Genomic DNA, 20,578 nt, shown 5'->3' with positions numbered 1-20,578 from the left:
TGTATGTATCTTTGTATGTATCTTTGTATGTATGTATGTATCTTTGTATTTATGTATGTATGTATGTATGTATCTTTGTATGTATGTATGTATGTATGTATGTATGTATGTATGTATGTATGTATGTATGTATGTATGTATGTATCTATGTATGTATGTATGTATGTATTTATTTATTCATTTATTTATTATCTAGTTCAAATTTTAGTCACTTTTTATTTAATTTATTTAATGTATTTATTTATTTTGAGTATAGCATCTTATTTTCTTTTACTGATTTAATATTTTAGTGTTTTATTATCTTATCAAAGTATTTTATTTTGTTGAGTTTAATTTCCTGTGTTGAGTTTTAACATCTTATGTTTCCTCCAGTGTTTCCTCATTAAGATATCATGAGAGCATTTCTTCAGTTCGTTCAGCAACTTCTTTTTATTTTTCATTTATTTCATTTATTTGTTTTATTATTATTAGTATTATTGTTGCATATATTGTGTTCTTAGCCTTAGGGTTGTGGGGTTGGTTTGGAGTCGGGATTGGGATGGGGAGGTCTTTTTTATTTTTATTTTTATTATATTTTAAGTTTTTTTTATGTACAGCACTTTGTGTTACAATGTCAATGAAAAGCGCTTCATAAATAAAGTCTGATTGATTGATTGAATATGCACAGCCTCCACGGTCCACGGTTCAATTCACCTGCTCATGACAAGCTTCCATATATCATGTTAGTCCCCATATTAGCTCTCTGTATGAGTGCAGAGGATGAGGAAACTCCTCCCCGTGTGTAAATATTCAGCCACTCAGTGCTGAAGTTTGTGGAAGCTGACATTTCTGTGTCAGATTTCTCACATTAACGTGGCGAGCAGCAGCAACATGAGGAAACACCACCGTGTCGACAGTGAACAGAAAAATAGAAAACTTTTTTTTTTACTCTCTCACTTTAACTCTTCCTGTCCCATTAAAGTTACTAACCATAGACCTTTCTGGAGTCCCTGAGCTCCCTTGTCTCGTAGGTTCCTCTAGATCTCTGCTGCTGTGAACGTGCCAGACTCCAGCTGCTACAACTACTACTATCCATCTCTCCACTATAATCTCTCTCTCTTCATCTCCCTCTATCCCTCTCTCCAACACGGTCTCAGCAGATGTGTGTCTAACATGAGTCTGGTCCTGCTGGAGGTTTCTGCCTGTTAAAGGAAGTTTGTCCTTGCCACTGTAACTTGCTAAATGCTGCAAAGTGCTCTGCTCATGGTGGATTAAAATGAGATCAGACTGAGTCCTGTCTGTAAGATGGGACTGGATCTGATCCTGTCTTGATGTTGAGTCTTTGTTAATAATAGAACATAGAGTACGGTCTAGACCTGCTCTGTTTGGAAAGAGTCTGAGGAGAACATTTGTTGAGATTTGGTGCTTTATAAATAAAGATTGATTGATTGATTGATTTACTTCAAACATGACTGTACATCTGCAGTGCTAGATAATATGTTGTTTATATAAGCTTATTCACATCATACGATACACCAGTAATGTGTATACACAGAAATATTTTATTTTTGCTGGGCTAACTGTACTGTTTCATCCCTAATCTAGTGTCCCGAGCCCCCAGAACACCCTGCAGGAGGACCCTGATGATGAGTTCAACCTCTGTGCTTTGTTTTTAAGCTGTAACGGTTTGATTGCTAGCTCTGTCTGTTTTTTAAGCAGTGCTGCAGGAGCTGAAAGCATGGCACGCTGTACCAAACCAGTCCGGACAGACCCTTCAGTGATCATCTGAGTCATCCACAGAGGTCTCTGTCTCTCCAAATACCTGGTGATCAGACACCTGATGTCAGGAGGGGCCTGAAACTGATCTCCTTCAAGTTTGTTAAAGCTTCTCTGTTTATCTTTAGGTCAGGATCTCTGCTGTGTCCCTCGTTCAAGAGGTTTTGGGTGGGGTCTGATTATTGGAAGAGTCCTATCTAACACAGCAGGTATACAAACACTACACACTTTAAATGAAGCAGCTGATTTTTGAAGTCTTTTAACTCTATATGATACAACTCTGAAATATCCATCCCTTTAATGACAGGCCTTTAAATAAGAATAAATGTGTCCATGCATGGAGTGTTCTCTTACCTGTTTCAATCTATCGTAGTCAATAGTTTCTGTTGACACACCGTTGGCACTTAGGGACGCAGTAGGTGTAGGAGTGGATTTAGGTCTGAAAAGGAGACAAAGCAAAGAGCTGAAGATGATGAATGAAAAGGAGTCAGGATGAAGGAGAGGAAACAGGATGAACAAACACATACTATCATACTTAAAGAGATCATTACAAACATACTGACTGTCCGGTTATTACAGAAGCCCTGAGGGGGAAATACTACTAACTACATCTGGAGAGATGTTTTCAACTCTGATCTCATTTCTGTTTTCTCTCATGTGACTGAAAAACAGAAAGGTGAACATTTTTTTATTCTAATTTAAGTTCCATTTTCTTTTCTGAAACCAGTTTTTTTTTTGTTTCTTCTCCTTCTCTTTTTCCATGTTTCTCTTTTAGAAAGTAAGGCGGACAGAGAGGAAACCACCAACGCTGAAACTGAATCAGTACCTTCTTTTAAATCCCTCCTCAAAACCTACTTTTAAAGGAAGGCCTTTGAGAGTAGGTGTTTTCATTTTAGTGTTATTCTAGATTTGAATTTGTTTTCATCTGAATCCAGTTTTATTGTATACTTATTTTAATTCCAGCACAACCTGACTGTATTATATCTTACACTTTTAACATCTCAGGTCCGACACTTCATTTTTATCTTTACTTTTAATGTTATTTTAATCTGCCAGTGTGCATAATGCACCCCTGGATGTAAAGCACCTTGTAACTGTGTTTTGAGAGGTGCTATATAAATAAATGTATTATTTTATTATTATTAATAAACACAGTGCTATTTCTGTTTTAATGGATGACACTCTGCGACGTTTCCAGACACCTTGTATCACTGCTTATGTGAATGTGCAGAGGTTCAAAAATTCTGAAGGTCAGTGGTTAGCTTTGTTTCTCAGATTACCTCAACACCTATTACTCTAAATGCTAAAATGTGTTTGTTTGGTTTCTTTCCAAATAAATGTACTCTGCCTTAAAGAGAGAGAACATGATAGTGGACCTTTGTTTGTTACAGGCGAGGCGTTTAATTGCATTGTATTGGAGGAATGTGTGTTGCCCCCATAGAGTGTATAAATAATGGACGTAGTATCCGTGACGTCACCCATCTGTTCATGAGCGCTGTTTTGAAGCCAGTCGGCGGCGGCAGCCATATTGGAAATGTTGAACTCAACCAAATTTAGAGTGAGGTAAAGAGGCGGGGTTTGAGCCTCCTAGCCAACAGCTATCCCGCCTGTCAGTCAAGTCAGTCATGTCTTTATTTGGATGAAAACTCGTAATCTTAATATCTTCTGAACCGTTGAGTTGGAAAAAAATTCCCCCCCGTACAGTGTGTGCTGATAGTGAAATTAGCTACGTAGACTAAAGCTGTTTTTTGAACCAGGCTGTAAACATGTTTATTTCTGCTGTAAAGATCGTCTTTTTTGAATGGGTGTGTATGTGGTTTTTGGTGTTTCTGCAGCCAGCCTCTAGTGGACGCTCGATGTATTGCAGTTTATAACACTTCTGCATGGGCTTCATATTTTGAGACTAGAGGTTGCAGCTTGGTTGTTCAGTGATATCAAGCAAACTCAAGACCTACCTTTTTAGTCTTGCTTTTAACTAAGTTTTATTTTTATTCTTAACAGTTTTATCTATTTATTTATTTATTTATTTATTATCTATTTCAAATGTAGTCACTTTTATTCTACTTCATTTATTTATTTACTTATTTATTTATTTTAAGTCTCACATCTTATTTTCTTTTAATGGTTTAATATTTTAGTCTTTTATTATCTTAGAAATGTATTTTACTTTGGTGATTTTAATTTCCTGTTTTGAGTTTTAACATCTTATTTTACCTCCAGTGTTTCCTCATTAAGATAACATGAGAGCGTTTCCTCAGTTCGTTCAGCAAATTATTTAGATTTTTTTATTTTTTTTATTTTTTTTATTTTTTTTATTACTTTTGTTGCATATTGCATTGTTAACCTTAGGATTGTGGGGTGGGTTTGGGGTCGGGGCTGGGGCTGGGATCTTTTTCTTAATGTATTCTATTTGAAGTTGTTTTTATGTACAGCACTTTGTGTTACAATGTCATTGTATGAAAAGTGCTTTATAAATAAAGTCTGATTGATTGATTGATTGATTGATATCTGGGAGACATTTTTGAATCTTATAAAAACTGTTGACATTGAAGAAGTGCTGGAATTGTGAGGTAATGATGCAAATGACATGTTCTATATTCACGATGTGAGGTATGTATGAAAAACTCAGATATGTGCCAGCATTTTGCTGCATTTTAGTTTTTCTATGTATTATTATCATTATTTTTAATTTTGTCTGGAATTTTCTGAAAATGTACTCTGACAATTTAAGTGTTACTCTTATTTATTTTTTACGTTTTCTGTATGTGTTTTATGTGTGTAATATTCTGCCAATATTTGGGGGGGTGTTATGTGTTTTCTGTATGTTTTGATACATTTTGTGAATACCATGTAAAATGTGAAAATCAATAAAACATATGTTTACAAAAAAAGGAGAAGGATGTCTGACGATTTTTTCACATCAGACAAAACTAAAAAAGAGACCAGAAGAAGAAGAACACCAGATTATTTCCTCCCAGGACTTCCATCATCTAAAGTCTTATGTAAAGCAGCATGAGGTCAGCGTTCTCTGCAGTAAACCTTTAACAAGAACAATCAGAACATCACCAATCACCACCCTCATGTCTAAAAAACCCTCGACCCCCTTTCATTAAACGTTGATCACTGAGATAAATCACGTCAACAACAACCTGATCAAGAAGAATCTAATCAGAAGAAGAAGACCGAAAACGGTGCAGGTTAAGGGGATGCTGCCAAAACTGCAGTTAAGAATCAAATCCTGATCAAAGCATGCAAACCTTTAGAGAAGAGCACACACAGAGACATGCATGTTAACACGCAACAACCAAAATACACACACATACACACACACTGAGGTCGCAGCACTGAATCAAACCTCATAAAGATGTTTTTATAACGACAGAGTTTGACCTCGACAATTTCATGTCATTTTTGAAATTAGATATTTTATAATTTAATGTCATATTTTAAATTAGATATTTTATAATTTAATGTCATATTTTAAATTAGATATTTTACAATTTTTTTTTTTTTTTTTTAAAGTTATATTTTTGGGGCTTCTTGCCTTTATTATATAGGAGAGCTGAAGAGAGACAGGAAGTGTGTGGAGTAGAGAGCGGGGGAAGACATGCAGGAAATGGTCGACCGGCCGGGAATCGAGCCGGCGACCCCTGCGACGAGGACTGTAGCCTCTGTATGTGGGGCGCTTAGACCGCTAGGCCACCAGCTCCCCGATATTTTACAATTTAATGTCATATTTTAAATGAGATATTTTACATTTTAATGTCATATTTTAAATGAGATATTTTACATTTTAATGTCATATTTTAAATGAGATATTTTACATTTTAATGTCATATTTTAAAACTGGATATTTTACAATTTAATGTCATATTTTAAATGAGATATTTTACAATTTAATGTCATATTTTAAATGAGATATTTTACATTTTAATGTCATATTTTAAATGAGATATTTTACATTTTAATGTCATATTTTAAATGAGATATTTTACAATTTAATGTCATATTTTAAAACTGGATATTTTACAATTTAATGTCATATTTTAAATGAGATATTTTACATTTTAATGTCATATTTTAAATGAGATATTTTACATTTTAATGTCATATTTTAAAACTGGATATTTTACAATTTAATGTCATATTTTAAATGAGATATTTTACAATTTAATGTCATATTTTAAATGAGATATTTTACATTTTAATGTCATATTTTAAATGAGATATTTTACATTTTAATGTCATATTTTAAATGAGATATTTTACATTTTAATGTCATATTTTAAATGAGATATTTTACAATTTAATGTCATATTTTAAAACTGGATATTTTACAATTTAATGTCATATTTAAAAACTGGATATTTTACAATTTAATGTCATATTTTAAAATTTGATACTTAACACTTTAATGTCATATTTTAAAACTGGATATTTTATAATTTAATGTCATATTTTAAATTGGATATTTTACAATTTAATGTTGTTTTTAAGATTGGATAATTTACACTTTAATTTCATATTTTAAAACTGGATAATTTACAATTTAATGTCATTTTTAAAATTGCATATTTTACAATTTTACGTCATTTTTGAAATTGCATTGTAATACGCAAAAGCCAAAATACACACACATACACACACCGAGGTCGCAGCAATCTATCAAACCTCATAAAGATTTTTTTATAACGACAGAGTTTGACCTCTACAGGTGTTTCGATTATTCTGCACATCCTCTCCGACAGTGAAAGCGTCCTGTCTCTGCACTCATTCAGAGACTTCTGATGTTGTGGAAACAACTTCTTTTCTCCTAACACGTCTGAGGAGAGGTGATAACGAAGGAGGATGCCAGCAATTTAGGGGCCGACCTGGCTCCACTGAGAGCTTCCTCCTCTGTGAGAGGATCGTGGAGGGGAGGGGGAACAGCAACAGGAACAAAGTGACAGAAGAGGAAATAAGATCCGGTCGTTTAGAAGCTATGGGCTGCTTTAGATGCTTGAAAATGTTAATTTCAGACCCACTCTGGATGGTCTCTCAGTTTGGATTTTAGGGGGCATGTCTCATTATATTATATGATCTAATTCAAGCTATAAAAGAGTTACAACAATCTATAAAGAGCACCGAATGTGTGTAACGTTCTGAGTTTCTAACACGTCTCGCTGGGTTCAGCTCTCTGTGGGTCTCATATTAAAGTCTTTGTGCATATGTCTGCTTATCTGTGAGTGCCTGCTGGATCTGCTTTGGCGCTACAATGATAAAACGGTGCCAAGTCTGCTCTGCAATGGGCGGACACTCTACTTCATGTGTGTGTCTGTGTGTGTGATAGGATGGCTGTGCAGTATGAAGTCAGAGCGCAGCAGGCAGAGCAGCATGCAGAAACAATCACTCGATCACATTAGAAGTCCATGAACGATTGGCTTAGAAGACATCACATGACATGTTGTACTGAGTCAAAGGACAGACGGTACTCTTTGGTTGGTGCTCTTGGAAAAGAAAGATCATTCATTCCAAGCGGTCCATACGAGCATTGAAAACCCCCTCCAATTCAAAACCACATCCATCACAGCAAACCTCCAGGAGAATACAGGAGATTCAAACAGAAACTCTGCCGGGCCTTTCTCTCTACCTGTTGGAGGAATCAATGGGAGTTCTCCACGGAGACTCTCGTCTGTGTGAGCAGCAGAGACACTGACTTTACAAATTACAACTTAGCACACCCCCCACCTGGTAAGAGAGCTCCTGGACAGCTCTGTCATCACACTCACACAGCTCACAGACAGATGATTTCAGAGCTCACTTTACAAAATCCCCTTTGGATTAAATACACAGTGTCAAAAGAAATGATGTGACTGAACCTGAACTACACTCACCGGCCACTTTATTAGACACACCTTGCTAGTGAAAGGTCAGATCCCCTTTTGCCTTCAGAACTGCCTTAATTCCGTTGATACTATTGCAGGATGGATCCATCATGTTGTTTACGCCAAATTCTGACCCTACCATCTGAGTGTTGCAGCAGAAATCAAGACTCCTCAGACCATGCAATGTTTTTCCAATCTTCTTTGTCCAGTTTTGGTGAGCCTGTGCAAATTGTAGACTCAGTTTCCTGTCTCAGCTGACAGGAGTGACACCCGGTGTGGTCTTCTTCTGCTTCTGTCGCCCGTCTTCTTCAAGGTTGGACGTGTTGCGCGTTCATATTTGAGTTACTGTTGCCTTTCTATCATCTCGAACCAGTCTGCCCATTCTCCTTTGACATCTCACATCAACAAGGCATTTTTGCTCACTGGATATTTCCTCTTTTTGGGACCACTCTCTGTAAACCCTAGAGATGGTTGTGTGTGAAAATCCCAGTAGATCAGCAGTTTCTGAAATACTCAGACCAGCCCGTCTGGCACCAACAACCATGCCACGTTCAAAGTCACTTAAATCCCCTTTCTTCCCCATTCTAACGCTCGCTTTGAACTTCAGCACGTTGTCTTGACCTCGTCTACATGACTAAATGCATTGAGTTGCGGCCATGTGATTGGCTGATTAGCTATTTGTGTTAACAAGCAGTTGAACAGGTGTCCCTAATAAAGTGGCTGATGAGCGTATGTTTTACCCTGCTCTTTATTGGTCTCTACATTCACACACAAGACGCCTCAGCTTCAGTTGAACATGAAGGCAACATAAGCATTAATGATGTTAGCCAGTGCTGCACGGCCCTAGCGGTGCATCATGCTAAAGCTAGCTGATGCTGATGCTGTTTAGCTCTTGTGGTGTCTCTACTGTGAAAGTGGCACTTATTAACTTAGCTGCTAGCCGTTCAGATGAGAGACAGCTGAAAAGTGTGGTTAGATAAAACTGGAGAGATATGGGATGTGAAATGTGAAGAACAGGAAAGAGTTTAGATGCTGTACCTTCCGATGACGGGGGATTTGCTACCGTTCATGGTGTTTTGTCTTTCCCATGGCTTCCTCGGCATGTCTGCAAAAACAGGAACACAGCACAGATCTGGAATCCACTCCTCTTACAGGTTACATCTAAAATACTCCTGAATAAAAAGCCAAACTTCAAAGAAGTATCTAGCTTAACGCTGACTTGGATCCTCTTCGTCCCTGTGAGGAAGACGCATATCTATTCAGGCGCGTGTGTGGTCGTCGATGTTTCCGCCTCGGGCTTCAGACTGAGAGTGATGGACGCCTCTGACACTTACCTGGTGTGCTACAGGCTGACATCTTAGGAGTCGTGTTTATCTCGCCCTCCTCCTGTCGGGTGGAGAGACAAGGTTCAAAGGTCAGAGATGAGTCACAGTCAGAGGGTCACAGATTTTACTGGAGCAGTCATAAAAAGAGAGTAAAATGTTCTCTGATAGCTTCCAACACACACTGCAGATAAAGGTAAACTGCTCCTTTACATGAACTGATGGCGTTTTTCGACCGGAGGGACTTCACCCCTGAACTACGTGCGTTTCAACCAGTGGACCCAGGGTCTAGATTTAGTTCAGGGGTAGATAATCTACCCCCTAAAAAGCCCCTGCTTGGGGGGTGGTACTTTTCAAAGGTCCCAGGACTTTCAGGGGGCGGGGCCTGCAATGCTGAAAGTGTCTGATTGGTAGATTAACCGCATTGTTTTTATTCCTCCCTCTGTCCAAAATAACATCACACACATCTGTGATTCACTTGATTTCTCTTTCTTTCATTAGTTTTTATTGTTCTATCTTTTTTGTATGTGTGTGTACTTTTCAAAAGAAGAAGCTGTGATTCTCTTGATTTAGCAGCTTGTAACAGTAGTCTTCTCTCAGCCCATTCATGAATGCGTCTCTCCTCTCGGTGTTCTGCTTTTAAAAGTGACCTTGTAAACTGGAGACCTTCAGCTGAATGTGTCAGTGTTTGTGTCGATTCATTCATTGCTTTTTCCATGTTTTGTAACCACAGGCACAAAATTTTCACTTTTTTTTCATGTTTTTCTGCACAATTTCCAGTTTAAGGAAAATTAATTTTTTCAACAGGGTCAACTTTTTTGTAAAAAAAAAAAAAAAAAAAAAAAAAAGTCTATTTTTTTTGTCAAATTTTCTTTCCTTTTTTTTTTTTTTTTATTTCAATTTTTTTTTCTTCAAATTCTTTTTTGTCAATTTTTTTCCCGGTGTTCCGCTTTTAAAAGTGACCCTGTAAACTGGAGACCTTCAGCTGAATGTGTCAGTGTTTGTGTTGATTCATTCGTTGCTTTTTCCATGTTTTTAAGCACAGGCACAAAATGTTCACTTTTTTTCGTGTTTTTCTGCACAATTTCAAGTTTAAGGAAAATGTATTTATTCAACAGGGTCAACTTTTTTGTAAAAAAAAAATCCTTTTTTTTTTTCTTTCAAAATTTTTTTCTTCAAATTTTTTTTAGTACATTTTTTTTCTTTTTTTTTGTAGATTTTTTTTTCAATTTTATATAATTTTTTTTGTCACATTTTTTCTTTCAAATTTTTTTTTTCAAATTTTTTGTAAATTTTTTTTTTTTCATAATATTTTTTTTCAATTTTTTCCAAAAAACATTCACAGTCATTGTTTTTTTTCCATCTGTGATTCACTTGATTTCTCTTTCTTTCATTAGTTTTTATTTGTTCTATCTTTTTTGTATGTGTGTGTACTTTTCAAAAGAAGAAGCTGTGATTCTCTGGATTTAGCAGCTTGTAACAGTAGTCTTCTCTCAGCCCACCGTGAATGCGTCTCTCCTCCCGGTGTTCTGCTTTTAAAAGTGACCCTGTAAACTGGAGACCTTCAGCTGAATGTGTCAGTGTTTGTGGAGTTTACACAGCTGTTGAAACACAGAGAGAGTTCCTGGGAATGCAAACTAGTTTAGTTTTTATTAAGATTTCAAAATATCCCCATCAGATATTTAATGATGGTCTAAAGACGTTTATGAGGGATGCATCCGGCTGAAAGTCTCCAGTTAACAGGGTCGCTGTTTAAACCAAAACACCGGCCGATCTACCTGGGACTTCAGCCCGCGGTCGAAACGTAGACAATAATAAATAATAACACTGTCACTAACACTCCATCACATCTCAAAGCTTGCACAAACTGAAATAAGAGCTTCAGTCTTTAATGTACTGAACAGATTTAGACATCTGATAAAAATGAGTGTTCCAGTTATGAGAAACATTAACATGGAACAGATCAGAAAACAGAGATTAAGATGTGAAGAAACACACCTCTTTATCACAAACAGAGCTATACGTGGCCTGACTGTCTCCACTGTTCTGCTGTTCTACTGTGTAAAGTGGAGATCACAGCTTGGAATGTCTAACACGACGTCCACAGACTGACTATCTCACAGATCGAGAGCTGAGACACTGAAGACTCAGAGAGGACTGTGGTGGATGTGTTATGCCCTGCGTAACTCGAACACAGAGGAACCTTTGTGTGATTCAGCAGAGATGATGTTTCTGACCTCAAACAAAATGTTCACTTTCCAACACAGGACAGAGAGGTCTGATGAGACTTACTGATCTCTGGTCGGGTTCAGGTGAGGAGCCCTTCTCTGCAATTCTTCTCCTGTAAGATATGAAGATGTGATACAGTTCAGTGTTGAATGATACCTCAGGAGAATCATTAAACATTTCTTTCTGACCACAAGGTTTTCACGTTACTGAAAAGGGGAGCATGAAGCTATTCTGTTCACCATAGACTGTATAATTAATAGACACAGTCTCCGTGACGTTAACCATCTGTTTGTGAAGTTTTGAAGCCAATGGTTGGCGGAAGCCATTTTTGAAATGCTGAACTCAACATAACGTCTGTCGAGTTAATGTGACATAAAAAGGCGGGCCTTGAGCCTCCTCGCCAACAGCTACAGCGTTCCCGCCTGTCAATCAAGTCAGCTGTGCCTCTCATAATTGAAAATTTGTAATCTTAATATCTTCTCAACTGCTGAGTCATAAAAAAAATCACCCCCCGTACAGTGTGTGCCAATCAAGTGGCAACCTCCGGCCGCGAGAATTGAAGCCAATGTGGAAGTGTTAAAATCTGCAGTTCATGGAGTGTCCACTAGAGGCTGGCTCCAGAAACACCAGAAACCACATACACACCCATTCAAAGAGATGATCTTTACAGCAGAAATAAACATGTTTACAGTCTGGTTCAAAAAACAAGTTTAGGTCTGAAGAGTTAATTTCTGTATTAGCACACACTGTACAGGGGGGTGGATTTTTCATGACTCAGCAGTTCTGAAGATATTAAGATTACACGTTTTCAATTATGAGAGGCACAGCTGACTTGACTGACAGGCAGGAACACTGTAGCTGTTGGCGAGGAGGCTCAAAGCCCACCTCTTTATGTCACACTAACTCGACAGACGTTATGTTGAGTTCAACATTTCCAATAGGGCTCCTGCCAAAGATCGGCTTCAAATCTGCGCTTCAGAAACAGATGGTTGACGTCACGGATACTACGTCCATTAATTATACAGCCTAAGGTGCCGATAGAGAAATGATCTATCCAGATTACACTCGTTTGTTAAGCTAGGCTGTAAACATGTTTATTTCTGCTGTAAAGATCGTCTTCTTTGAATGGGTGTGTATGTGGTTTCTGGTGTTTCTGGAGCCAGCCTCTAGTGGACACTTGATGAACTGCAGTTTTTAACACTTCAGCATGAGCTTATATTCGCGCGGCCGGAGGTTGCCGCTTGTTTACACAGAGACTCCACCAACTCTTGCATCACAATAAAGGACATGTGTAGAATAATGATCATTGTTATTGTTGCGTATTATTGTCGTTCCCTAGAAGGAATTCAAATGGGACCAACATTATATCGGTGTTGCATTTTCTATTCTTCTTTTACATCTGTATTCATGACCTTATTGCAAACACCACTATAACCCTCTCTGGTGGTACAACATAGTTGCATTAAAACAAAAAGCAAGCACCAGTTAGGTCTGATGCATGCTGTCAGAGCCAAGTCACCAAGAAATTAAAAATACCAAAACACTCACAAAAAAGTATGATAGATCTTTGATTAGTGGAGGGGCCTCAATAACACATGATGTCTCCACTATCATCTCTCTCTCTCTTCATCTCCCTCTATCCCTCTCTCCAACACGGTCACAGCAGATGTGTGTCTAACATGAGTCTGGTCCTGCTGGAGGTTTCTGCCTGTTAAAGGAAGTTTGTCCTTGCCACTGTAACTTGCTAAATGCTGCAAAGTGCTCTGCTCATGGTGGATTAAGATGAGATCAGACTGAGTCCTGTCTGTAAGATGGGACTGGATCTGATCCTGTCTTGATGTTGGGTCTTTGTTAATAATAGAACATAGGGTACGGTCTAGACCTGCTCTGTTTGGAAAGAGTCTGAGGAGAACATTTGTTGGGATTTGGTGTTATGTAAATAAAGATTGATTGATATGAATCTACCTCCTGGCCAACAGGGCGCTCATCTCCTCCATCAGCCCGCTTCCTCCAGGCACGGGCCCGTTCCCTCTGGCTTCAGCTTTGGCCCCCGCAGCCCCTGCAGCCCCCAACATGGCTGCTGCCAGAGCTGCCCCTGCATCATCACTCTGAGGGACACCAGGAGACACACGTGAGACACAAAGAGGTGTGGAAACTTTCAGGTGGAAACTGGATGTATTTTCTGTTTCAGGAAAGCTGTGTTTGATATTTACAGTTTGATTTCTGTCTGTAGTCATGCACCGCTCTGCGAGAGTTTAAAACCCTGAGTCTGAGATGAGATGTGACAGATGGCCACTGTGTGTGTGAGAGAGAGTGTGTGTGTGTGTGTGTGTGTGTGTGATCATCCGTGAACGGGAAGTGTGTGAACAGTGATTGTGTGTGAGGATTCCTTGTGCAGACTGTGTGTGCGTATCAACAGTATTTCTGTGAAGTCATCATTTCCATGTCAGCAAAGGACACAAATATTGAGAGGAAGTGTGTGTGTGTGTCTGTGTGTGTGTGTGCACATGTTGCTTCTCTTTGAAAACAGGTTCATGTGCCATAACTTATTTATTTTATCCTGTTTATTTTATCCTGTTGTTTTTATTGTGTTTTAACCTCTCTGTAAAGTGTCCTTGAGTGCTTAGAAAGGCGATTTAAATAAAATGTATTATTATTATTATCATTATTATTATTATTATTATTATAACGTGTGTTGTGCGTACAGGAGCAGCCTGATAGCAGGCCCTGGGTTGTCAAGCCTTCCACTGATCACAGAACCAATCAAGCGCTCACCCTTGGCACTTTGCGCAGCTTGGCTCCAGCGAGGGCCGCGGCCAGGCCTGAGGCGGGACGATCCTCCGCAGGAGAGAACAGTCCGGCGGGTAGGGGTGGTGCTGGGGGAGGGAGTGGGGCTCCGGGAGGAGGGGGTGGACCTGGGGGAGGAGGAGGGGTCCCGCCTGGAGTCAGCGTCGGAGGGAGTGGAGGAGGTGGGGGCGGGGGAGGATGGCCGGCTGGGGTGGTGGGGGTGACGGCTGGGGTGGCGGTAGCTGAGGTCACAGTGGAGCTGGGTGGCAGGGGTGGAGGTGGGGGAGGGGTGGCCAACCCGGGGGTCTGCACCAGGTCTGTTGGGGGGGAGAAGAGGAAGACGGAGGGGGAGGGGCCGACATGGTAGGGAGGAAGAATAAGTTTAAAGTGATGTTTGTATTTAGAGACAACATTTCAGAACCTGTAGATCTGGAGCCCTGACTGTAACATCATCATGTCTCTGCTTGTCTGGAACTCTACCTGCTCAGCTCAGCCTGTTCAGCTCTCCTCATACACTCTGGATTAGGATTATATAATGACAGAGAAACAACCTACATAACTTCTCATGTGTGCACAGAATGCACTTCAGCATACTCTAGCGCTGCCTCCTGACATTTGCATAATCAAATCATAAGTCCAGAAAATCCTGAGCCGACTCGTCAGATAAATGTCTGCTGGTTAGTTTGAGCTGTGTGTTTGTAAACTGAGCACTCAGAGCATTTACATCTTTAGACTGAGGAGCCAGATCTGACTCCACTGACCGGACTCTGACTCAGGAGGAACCTGAATTTGGGAGATCTTTAATTTTCTGATTACTGTCCCTTTAATACTAATGTGCCTCACAGATGGATAAAAGATCACAGTGACTATTATAGCAGCTCAGAGAAGCATGAAACAATGACTCAGCTCAGAGGTTACACCACTTAAGGAGCTAGTGGAGCAGCTATGATTGATGAGGCATTCTTCAAATGAAATAAAGCATGAAGACACGTATACGGTGTGAGAGCATGCCACGTTGTTTCACAGTAAATGTATAAACATGCGGTTAGTGAAAGTCTGAAGAAGCTGTTGGTCTGAGAGACATGAAGCATTAAGAGAAGTTGATGTGCATCGTTAATCTCTTTCAACTCTTTGGACCTTTGTGTTGAAGGTGTGCATTCTCAGAAGTGGAGCAAGGACAGAGCATTGATCACTCAATAAGCAACACACACTTTCTGTGCAAACACACATACACACACACACACACACACTCTCAGAATGGTACACTCAAAAGAACACATGGACTTGATCCGGTTTTACAACGAGACTTGCTCAGCAGTGATGATAAATAAACGCTCACTGCTTGAACTAGTCTGAAGTGTTCGATCAGAGACAGACGTATCTGTGATTGAAGGAACACATTCTTCCCTTAGACATGAAATATGTTTTAAATCACATTGGTTTCCTGTAAATTAGTTCACAGTTCTGTGATCAATAATCCAGCATTGAATGTTAACTTATCGAGCTGTGATCAATACTTCACCAGGAATCAAGTCCAGACTACAAATGTGGAAGAGCTCTGAGGTCAAAGGTCATTAGGGCACAGCCTCTGTCTGATAAGGGCATGTTGAGAGATAAAGGCTGTTTCACATTAAATAACAATATATTGTTAATATTAATATTAACATAATAATAATAATAATAATAATAATGATGATGATGATTATTATCATTATTATTATTATTATTATTATTAGTAGTAGTAGTAGTAGTATTATAATTATAACAATCATTATTTTTATTATTATTAATATTATTATTACGATTATAAATACAATTATCATTATTATTATTAATATCATTACTCTTATTATTATTATTATTATCATTATTATCATTATAATCATTATTATTATTATCATTATAATCATTGTTATTATTATCATTATAATCATTGTTATTATTATTGTTATTATTATTATTTTCATTATTATCATCATAATTATTATTATTATTATTATTATTATTATTATAATTATTTATTCTTCTTCTTATTATTATTATTATTATCATTATTGTTATTACGATTATTAATACAATTATCATGATTATTATTAATATAATTACTCTTATTATTATTCTTATTCTTATTCTTATTCTTATTATTATTATCATTATAATCATTATTATTATTATCATTAAAATCATTATTATTATCATTAAAAACATTATTATTATGATTGTTATTATTATGATTGTTATTATTATTATTATTATTATTATCATTATTATCATTATAATCATTATTATTATTATCATTAAAATCATTATTATTATCATTAAAAACATTATTATTATGATTGTTATTATTATGATTGTTATTATTATTATTATTATCATTATTATCATTATTATCATCATAATCATCATTATTATTATTATTATTTATTATTATTATGATTATTATTATGATTATGATGTATTATTATTATTATTATTGTTACTATTATTATTATTGTTATTATTATTATTATTATTATTATTATCATTATTATATACAAACTAATTAAAATGCATATTGTTTCTAAAAGTTAACTCAGGATAAAATATGATTACACAGAGTATTCTGGAAATAACATGAGACTTCCATGAGTGAAAGCAGTCCACATGTGAGAACAGGAGTCATCCACAGCTGAAGACTGGAGTGTGGGTATCATATACTGTATTTATTGGTTTTCTTTTCTTCTTTAAAAACTAATTTAACTGCAGATCATAGGACTGTTATCATTTCAGAAATAAGAGTATGACACTTTTATTCTTTCTAATGAACTTCATTGACAGGTGAAGCCTGGTCACTGTTTGTGATCAGATAGATCAGACAGATACATGATAAATGTATAGTTGTTCCTCCACAAGTGTCCCTCTGGATCTGTATCCCTGTTGTTCAGTTCATAGACGTGATAAGTTCTGTCGTTTCCACACAGAGACACAGCAGTGAGAGTTTGATGAGGAACAGCACGGTCACTAAACTCATGCTGATGTCGAGGTCGAGCTTTGTGCTGAGGGAAATGATTCACTGACTGTAGAACACACAGTGAAGAGTCATATGAGAGAAATCAAACCATCAGCACAGAGGTGAAGAAATACTGGACGCAGGCTGAGAGATGCATTGATGAAAGAAAGAAAAAAACAACCACCATGAGATGAAGAGGCTGATCTGTATCCACGGACTAACACAGGACTTTGATACAGACAGACATGCCACGCTGAAACACAACACATACAGATCTCAGATGAACAGCCAGCCAGTCACACCTCGAAGCAGCCAGCACAGAGACACACATGCAGTTTATGTGACCGACACTAAGTTAGACGACAGCGGCCGCTACACCAGGCACGAGAAGACGAGAGGCACGAAGCAGGAGCTTTCATTCAGAAACTACAGAACAATGAAAACGTTTACATGAGAGAAGAAGAAGAAGAAGAAGAAGCCAGGACGGACACGGTCCTTTCACAAAAACTCCTCTGCCTGTTTTACCGGTCTGGCTTTGTGTTGTGTCTAGCTCAGTTTGAAGGTTAACAGGTCTAACAAAGTCCAGGAGCCCCCCTGTTAGTATGTGAGTAGAGGAAAGCAGAGGGTAGAGAGGCAGAGACAGAGAGAGTAAAGAGTCCGGACTAGAGGCCTTACCCTGGGGCTGGGGTTGACTGGTGGAGCCCCACAGAGGCGGGTGAGGCTCTGGGCCTGTAGCTGTGTCCGGCTCCCCCGGCCCCGACAGGCCCAGGCCCACGGAGAGGGAGAGGTGCTCAGCAGAGGCAGAGGTGGCGGCGGCTGCAGCAGCAGGGGGCGCTGTGGAGGGAAAGGGCACACCAGGAGCGTGGGATGAGGAGGGGGGAGACGAGACGGAGGAGGAGGAAGACAGAGGGACAGCTATAGGTGAGGGGAGAGGAGGTGGGGTAGGAGGAGGAGGGGGGGTGGGGCAAGCAATGCCAAGAGGGGTGTGTGGTATGGTCACAGGAGACGGCGCGGGGAACATCGGCGGGCCGTTGGGGGCCGGCGATGGCGGCTTCTGGGTGAGAGGGGAAGGAGCTGCGATGGGAATGAGCGGCCGGGGGCCTGCAGCCTTCCCTGGGGGGCTACTGATCATGACAGGGGGCGAGGGGGGCAGGGGAGTGAAGTTGCAGGCTGACCAGACCACAGACTTAGGTGGAGGAGTCTGGGTAGAGATGGGGGCCTGAGCAGGTGCAGGTGCAGGAGCTGGAGCCGCAGGTGGGGCTTGAGGAAAAGCTTGCTGTCGCCTCGGGACCGTGGCGTAGTGAGGCAGGACTGGGTGGAAGGCCGATCCGAGTGAGGTGGCAAATCTGGAGGCCGAGTGCCTTAGGGGCGGGGTCGGGGGGGTTGTAGAGGAAGGTGATGGCGTCCCAGGAGCTGGGAAATTGGGCGTGGATGGAGAGAGGGGTGTGGAGGAGGTCCTGCTGTACTCCTGAGGAGTGGGGTTGTACAGGGTGCTTTCAAAGGCTACATGGACAAACCAAGGACAAGACAGGACAGAAGGGAACGAGACGGAAGTGAGGAAAGAAGGAAGGAAGGAAGAAGCCAGCGTGCAAACAGGAGGGAAAGACAGAAGGTCAGGAAAGAGAGAAGGAAGGAGGGAGAGAGGGAGGAAAAAAAGAGAAGGGGGCAGATGAAGCAGGAAAAACCAGCAGAGAGCTAAAACCAGAGTTTAAGTCCAGGTATCAACACGTCCTATGATGTTAGTGGAGAGGTGTTAGCACTGTGCACAGAGCCAGAGACACAAAGCCTTCAAAGTCTCCTTTCAGAGAGAAGATGGAAGAACGGACTGAGAGGGACAGAGGAGCAAGAGTTTACCATGTAGCACACAGCCGAGGAGAGGGATCAACAAGTCGGATCCATCAGCAGGTCAAAGATGGGACCACGTGGAGCCAGGGATCAATAACAAACAGATGATACAATGTTTATCCAAACAAAGTGAGCCGGACGTTAGCAGCTCACAGATCTGTGATCTCTGCGTCCACGTGCAGCCGACCGGTTTAACCCTTTACAAGCCGGATCTCTTCTGATGGTCAGTAAGATCCAGTTTATCGTGTTCAGGAGAACTAATACAGACCGTGAGTTTAACTGAAGACCAGGTGAAGACTTAAAAATCATCTCTAACCCTCCATTCTTCGCCTCAAATGTCTTCTTTTGACAATGCTCACCACAGATACAAATACTGTAGTTACTTCAACACACACCCTTCTGAACTCTTGTTGAAAAGAGACACAACAAAGAACAGTCAGCCTGTCCAGGCTTTAAACTAAGGGACTTTTATCTAACAAAGTCAGCTTCACTTCAGTGAAGATGACAGTGGACTTCAGGAGAAGCCCCCCCCCCCCCCACTCCCCCCCCTCACCATCCTGAACAGAACTGTGTCCACTGTGGACTCTTTCAGGTTCCTGGGATCCACTATCTCCCGGGACCTGAGGTGGACCTCCCACATAGACACAATCAGGAAAAAGGCCCAGCAGAGGATGTACTTCCTGCGTCAGCTCAGGAAGTTCAACCTGCCCCAGGAGCTGCTGATCATGTTCTATACCTCCATCATCCAGTCTGTTCTGTACACCTCCATCACTGTCTGGTTTGGATCTGCAACCAAACTAGACAAACACAGACTGCAACGGACTATAAGGACTGCACAAAAAATCATCGGTGTCGACCTGCCCCCCCATCCAGGACTTGTACCGGTCCCGGGCCAGGAAACGGGCAGGTAGCATCACCGCTGACCCCTCAACACCCTGGACACAAATTCTTCAAACTCCTCCCCTCCGGCAGGCGCTACAGATCACTGTGCGCCAAAACAACCCGCCATAAGAACAGTTTCTTCCCCCAGGCTGTCACTCTGATGAACACTAAACCATAACAGTGTCATACCTGTCAGATAAATACTCTCTGTAAATATACATGTAGATACACAATGCAACAATTCTCCAAGCAGAATTCCATATTTCTATTTTTTGTATTATTTAACTTCTATTTTTATAATGTAAAAACTACCTCTGCAACTCACCACTGCACTTTATCATATTACTTTAGCCTGTACATATTAGTCATGCCTATTTGTTGTTCTTTTGTGTTTATAGTTGATGTTATTGTTATTATATTTTTATTTGTATGTCTTATTCTTATGCCTTGTACAAAGAGAGCACAGTTAACCAAAGTCAAACTCCTTGTGTGTTCAAGCATACCTGGCCAATAAAGCTGATTCTGATTCTGATTCATTATTTGAGGCGGGCTGCTTTATTCAGGTTGATGTCATGTGGAAAACTCTACCTGAAGATCTGCGGGCTGCACAGAGCATAAACATTTATAAAGACCGACCAACCGACTTTTATTCTTATAACAGCCCAGACTAAAGCAACTTAAAATCTATGAAGTTGGTATACGGTGGATGTGCTGGCTTCAGTGATCCGTTGACTCTTCCTCACAGTATGTTTGTTCTATTCAACGATTATTCAAATAGTGAGTCTGGTCCTGCTGGAGGTTTCTGCCTGTTAAAGGAAGTTTGTCCTTGCCACTGTAACTTGCTAAATGCTGCAAAGTGCTCTGCTCATGGTGGATTAAGATGAGATCAGACTGAGTCCTGT

The 20,578-nt window shown here is 39.8% G+C and overlaps 1 protein-coding gene across 1 annotated transcript in view; it reads right to left on the bottom strand.

Annotated features, from left to right (window-relative positions):
• enah (ENAH actin regulator) overlaps positions 1–20,578 on the bottom strand; it is a 206,494-nt gene that overhangs the window by 7,887 nt on the left and 178,029 nt on the right. Inside the window, exons 7-12 of the mRNA XM_034699826.1 lie at positions 13,946–14,263; positions 13,136–13,278; positions 11,234–11,282; positions 8,954–9,005; positions 8,658–8,724; positions 2,110–2,194 (exon numbers count right to left, since the gene is read on the bottom strand). Coding sequence (XP_034555717.1) covers positions 2,110–2,194; positions 8,658–8,724; positions 8,954–9,005; positions 11,234–11,282; positions 13,136–13,278; positions 13,946–14,263 — 714 coding nt within the window. The remainder of the gene's footprint in view (positions 1–2,109; positions 2,195–8,657; positions 8,725–8,953; positions 9,006–11,233; positions 11,283–13,135; positions 13,279–13,945; positions 14,264–20,578) is intronic.

The sequence above is a fragment of the Notolabrus celidotus genome, chromosome 13 (assembly GCF_009762535.1).
Source record: "Notolabrus celidotus isolate fNotCel1 chromosome 13, fNotCel1.pri, whole genome shotgun sequence".
NCBI classification, from domain to species: Eukaryota; Metazoa; Chordata; class Actinopteri; order Labriformes; family Labridae; genus Notolabrus; species Notolabrus celidotus.
Note: the sequence above shows the minus strand (reverse complement) of the source record. Positions and strands in the feature narration are given on the sequence as shown.